General features: G+C 34.0%; 1 protein-coding gene across 2 annotated transcripts; it reads left to right on the forward strand.

Annotated features, from left to right (window-relative positions):
• Positions 1-1,604: 1,604 nt before the first annotated feature.
• gjb1b (gap junction protein beta 1b) lies at positions 1,605-3,433 on the forward strand. 2 transcript variants are annotated; one of them, XM_060884453.1, is made up of 2 exons: positions 1,605-1,674; positions 2,293-3,433. In XM_060884453.1, the coding sequence occupies exon 2, from the start codon at positions 2,307-2,309 to the stop codon at positions 3,132-3,134; it is 828 nt and encodes a 275-aa protein (XP_060740436.1). In that variant the 5' UTR covers positions 1,605-1,674; positions 2,293-2,306; the 3' UTR covers positions 3,135-3,433. The 2 variants fall into 2 exon arrangements, with proteins under 2 accessions (XP_060740436.1, XP_060740435.1); XM_060884452.1 differs by lacking the exon at positions 1,605-1,674 and adding an exon at positions 1,991-2,150.
• The last annotated feature ends 356 nt before the right edge of the window (positions 3,434-3,789 follow it).

Here is a 3,789-nt window from a genome sequence, read left to right on the forward strand (position 1 = left end):
TATGATTTACTGTTGTTTTAAATACTGTTGATATTAGTCTGATGGTTCTAACTTGGCCAACAAGTTTCCATCCTCACGATGAAGTCAAACCGAGTAGATATAAAATAATAATACAAATAAGCTACTTTGATGTTATATGATTTTTGTGATATTGATACATATTTGAAATTAGTGATATTGAAACGTAGTATATACTACACTGTTTCCCATACATTTATTTATTTGTGCTGGCTTGCCACGTATAGCCACGAGCCCTCAGCCATAAGTTGCAGCATCAAGTTATGGATCAGGTATTAGTTGCATTTGAATAGAATTGTTTGTGGTATATCAAATCAGTAGTGTTTTGTTCCATTAAAAACCTTGTCACATTTTGTAGAGTCTGGACATAGACATTGGACGAGAGTACCTTCTGAAGTGCCTCGTCATATAACTTGGGGAAAGATTGCAAGCTGTATGTTTAATTTTGGGGTGAAAAGCCATTATCATTGGGTAAATCATTAGGTTTTTTATCATTAGGTATCATTAGGGTTTTTCTGCAGCCGAATTGTAAAGGCTTTGTTGTGTAATTTATAATTGACTGCTCATGGAAGTCTTTTTTTATTCTAAATCTCAGTTGGGTTCCATATGAGGTATGCCAATATGGAAAGCTTTTTACATTGTTATACAATGTGAATTTGTACGGATGCTTTCTTTGTTGTTAAACACATTTTAAAAAATGTGTAAATAAATTGTCAGAAGTTTGACATTTTGAAGTCATTTATCTCACACAGATGATAAAATCACACATTCTTAAAGTAAATAAATGTCCTGATATTACGTGATCTTATATACAATTGTATTTCTTGGATATTTAAAAAATAAAAAAAATAAGTTAATACAAAGAGAAAACATTAAGACATAAAGTATAATTTAAAAGTTACTTTAACTTGAAAACCTTATTTGGTTCTAAGTCAACGGAACCTTTTTTGGTTTATGCTTTAAATAAGTAATGGATAATCAATTATTTTCGATGTAAACTTTTTAAGTTGATATAAATTAAAGTAAATAGATGTAACAGGATGACAATTTTCTTTTTACTTTGATCTAATGAAACATTTTTTTCAGTGTATTAATCCCTATGGATTAAGAATGGCCATTAAAGTTTACGTGTATATATATATATATATATATATATATATATATATATATATATATATATATATATATATATATATATATATATATATATGTATATATATGTATGTATGTATATATGTGTGTGTGTGTGTGTGTGTGTGTGTGTGTGTGTACTAATGAAACATAAGGCAGTGTATTCCTTTAAAACATTCATTCACAAGTCATTCAGTTCAAAGACAGTTCTTTCTCTCCCTTAGGCTGCCAGGCACAATAAATAATGTTGCAGAGGCCTTTGTGTCCACACAGATTCATTCTTTCCCTTTGGGTAGGTGGAACTTGAGGCATTTGAACTGAATTCCAGTCTTGTTAGTCTCAACAAGGACCACTATTGTATGTAAATGGCTTATACAAGAGCATATGACTGCTGTGGTGTTGGGCAGTGGCTAGTTTTGAGGAAAATATTTGCATTTCCAGATGACCTGGTGCTCTTCACTGTTCCATTTAGTGCAGTGATTCAACCCTTTTTCTGGACATATTTGTGTATCACTACTCCTGAAGGTAAACGATTAAATATTTGTTTTTTCAAATTATTGTGCATTGTTTTTTTAGCTGTCATTATGAGCCAGTAATGACTATACATTTCCATTTAATACCATTTATTATATTGTATTTTAACTCCTAAATAATATAAAACTCCCCACCCTGTTTAATATATATGTACACGAGCAGAATGGAACTGTATACAGTAGGTCTGGTTAGGTGCTTTAAATACAGCTAATCTGCCTTTTATAGAGAGAGAGCTGGAGAGGCTGTGACATAGCCTTGCCCAAAATATTGCGATTGGCTTTTCTTTTTGCATCAGGTGACAGCATGTGGCAATAGAGCATCGCCCATGTTCTTTTATTCAACTCCAGGGCAGACACAAATTGCACAGTGCCCAAATGCCCAAAGTGTCCAAATGTCAAGACTGCACCTGATGGTCGATATTTTTGGACCTGGCAAGGCTTATGCTGCTTACACCACGGGCTGAGCTGGTAAATTGTGCTTTGAGATTATTATTAACGTAAAGGGCTTACATTACTGTCTGTTTTTACTGGCTGTTGTTGATTAGGCCATAATATTAGATTATGCCAAATTTAATTCTGAAATTTTAACCGTAATATCTTTCTTTTACAGAACTGGAATCGAAAATGAATTGGGCGTCTTTTTACGCCGTAATCAGCGGTGTAAATAGGCATTCGACAGGTATTGGGCGCATCTGGCTCTCTGTCATCTTCATCTTTCGCATCCTGGTTTTAGTAGTAGCTGCTGAAAGTGTATGGGGTGATGAGAAGTCTGGATTCACCTGCAACACCCAGCAACCAGGTTGCAATAGTGTGTGTTATGACCAGTTCTTTCCAATCTCCCATATCCGTCTCTGGGCCCTGCAACTGATTCTCGTCTCAACACCTGCACTGCTGGTAGCTATGCATGTTGCTCATCGCCGGCACATTGACAAAAAGATCCTAAAATTATCAGGACGAGGTGCCACTAAGGAGTTTGAACAATTAAAAAATCAGAAATTCAAGATTACCGGCGCACTTTGGTGGACATATATGATAAGCATAATTTTTCGCATAGTTTTTGAGGTGGCCTTTTTGTACATATTTTATGTAATCTACCCTGATTTCAAAATGGTGCGTCTTGTTAAGTGTGATTCTTATCCCTGCCCTAACACAGTGGACTGCTTTGTTTCTCGTCCAACAGAGAAGACTATTTTTACTGTCTTCATGCTGGTGGTATCTGGGGTTTGTGTTTTGCTAAACATTGCAGAGGTGCTGTATTTAATAGGTAGAGCCTGTTCCCGCTACTTGCAGAAACCAGAAGGTGATCCACAAGGACCATGGCTCACTCAAATGCTCTCTCCTTACAAGCAAAATGAAATCAATCAGCTCATATCAGAGCATTCATTTAAGCCAAGATTGAATTTGGCCAGAAAGAGCCCTATTGACAAAGGGGAGAGATGTTCTGCCTTTTAGCTGATACCTTTTGGAAGGTTACACTAATCATTGGTAACTTGGAGTTTTAATAATCCTGACCAGTATCATCTTTATTCTTATATTGGGTTAATGATAAATTGTACAAAAATGTTGATTTTTTTAACTTTTTAAGGAGAAGCAATAAAAATGGCAATGGCAATTAGCAAAATCTAGGTATATTGTCCAAAACATTGGTTGTGTTCCAAAGTATATTTCATTTTAAGTTGCTTTTTTGTTGTTTGTTTGTTTGATTGATTTTTGGGAGACCCTACCATGATATGGTTAATATGTAAAAAGCATCTATACATATTTAATGTTATGTTAAATGCTTGAAAAATGGTGAAAATATAAGGCAATCCAGGCCAGGTGATATTTTCAGTATAATAATAATTATAAAAATAATTCTCTATATTTGCTTAATGTACAGTGATATTGGCACTACAAGGCTATTGTGTATGTTAAGTGTTTGCATAAAGTAACTTGATGTTCAAAGATTTGCTATTTTTTAGATTAACATCCTGGGTCAACACAACATAGATTTTAGTATGCTCTTGCTTAAGATTATGCTTTTAATGCAGTCAAATAAATAAAATATATTAATTCTTTGTCTATTTGTTCAGCACCGCATTTTTTTTTTCAGAATGTAATACATCAT

The sequence above is a fragment of the Tachysurus vachellii genome, chromosome 13 (genome assembly GCF_030014155.1).
Source record: "Tachysurus vachellii isolate PV-2020 chromosome 13, HZAU_Pvac_v1, whole genome shotgun sequence".
In the NCBI taxonomy this organism is placed as follows: domain Eukaryota; kingdom Metazoa; phylum Chordata; class Actinopteri; order Siluriformes; family Bagridae; genus Tachysurus; species Tachysurus vachellii.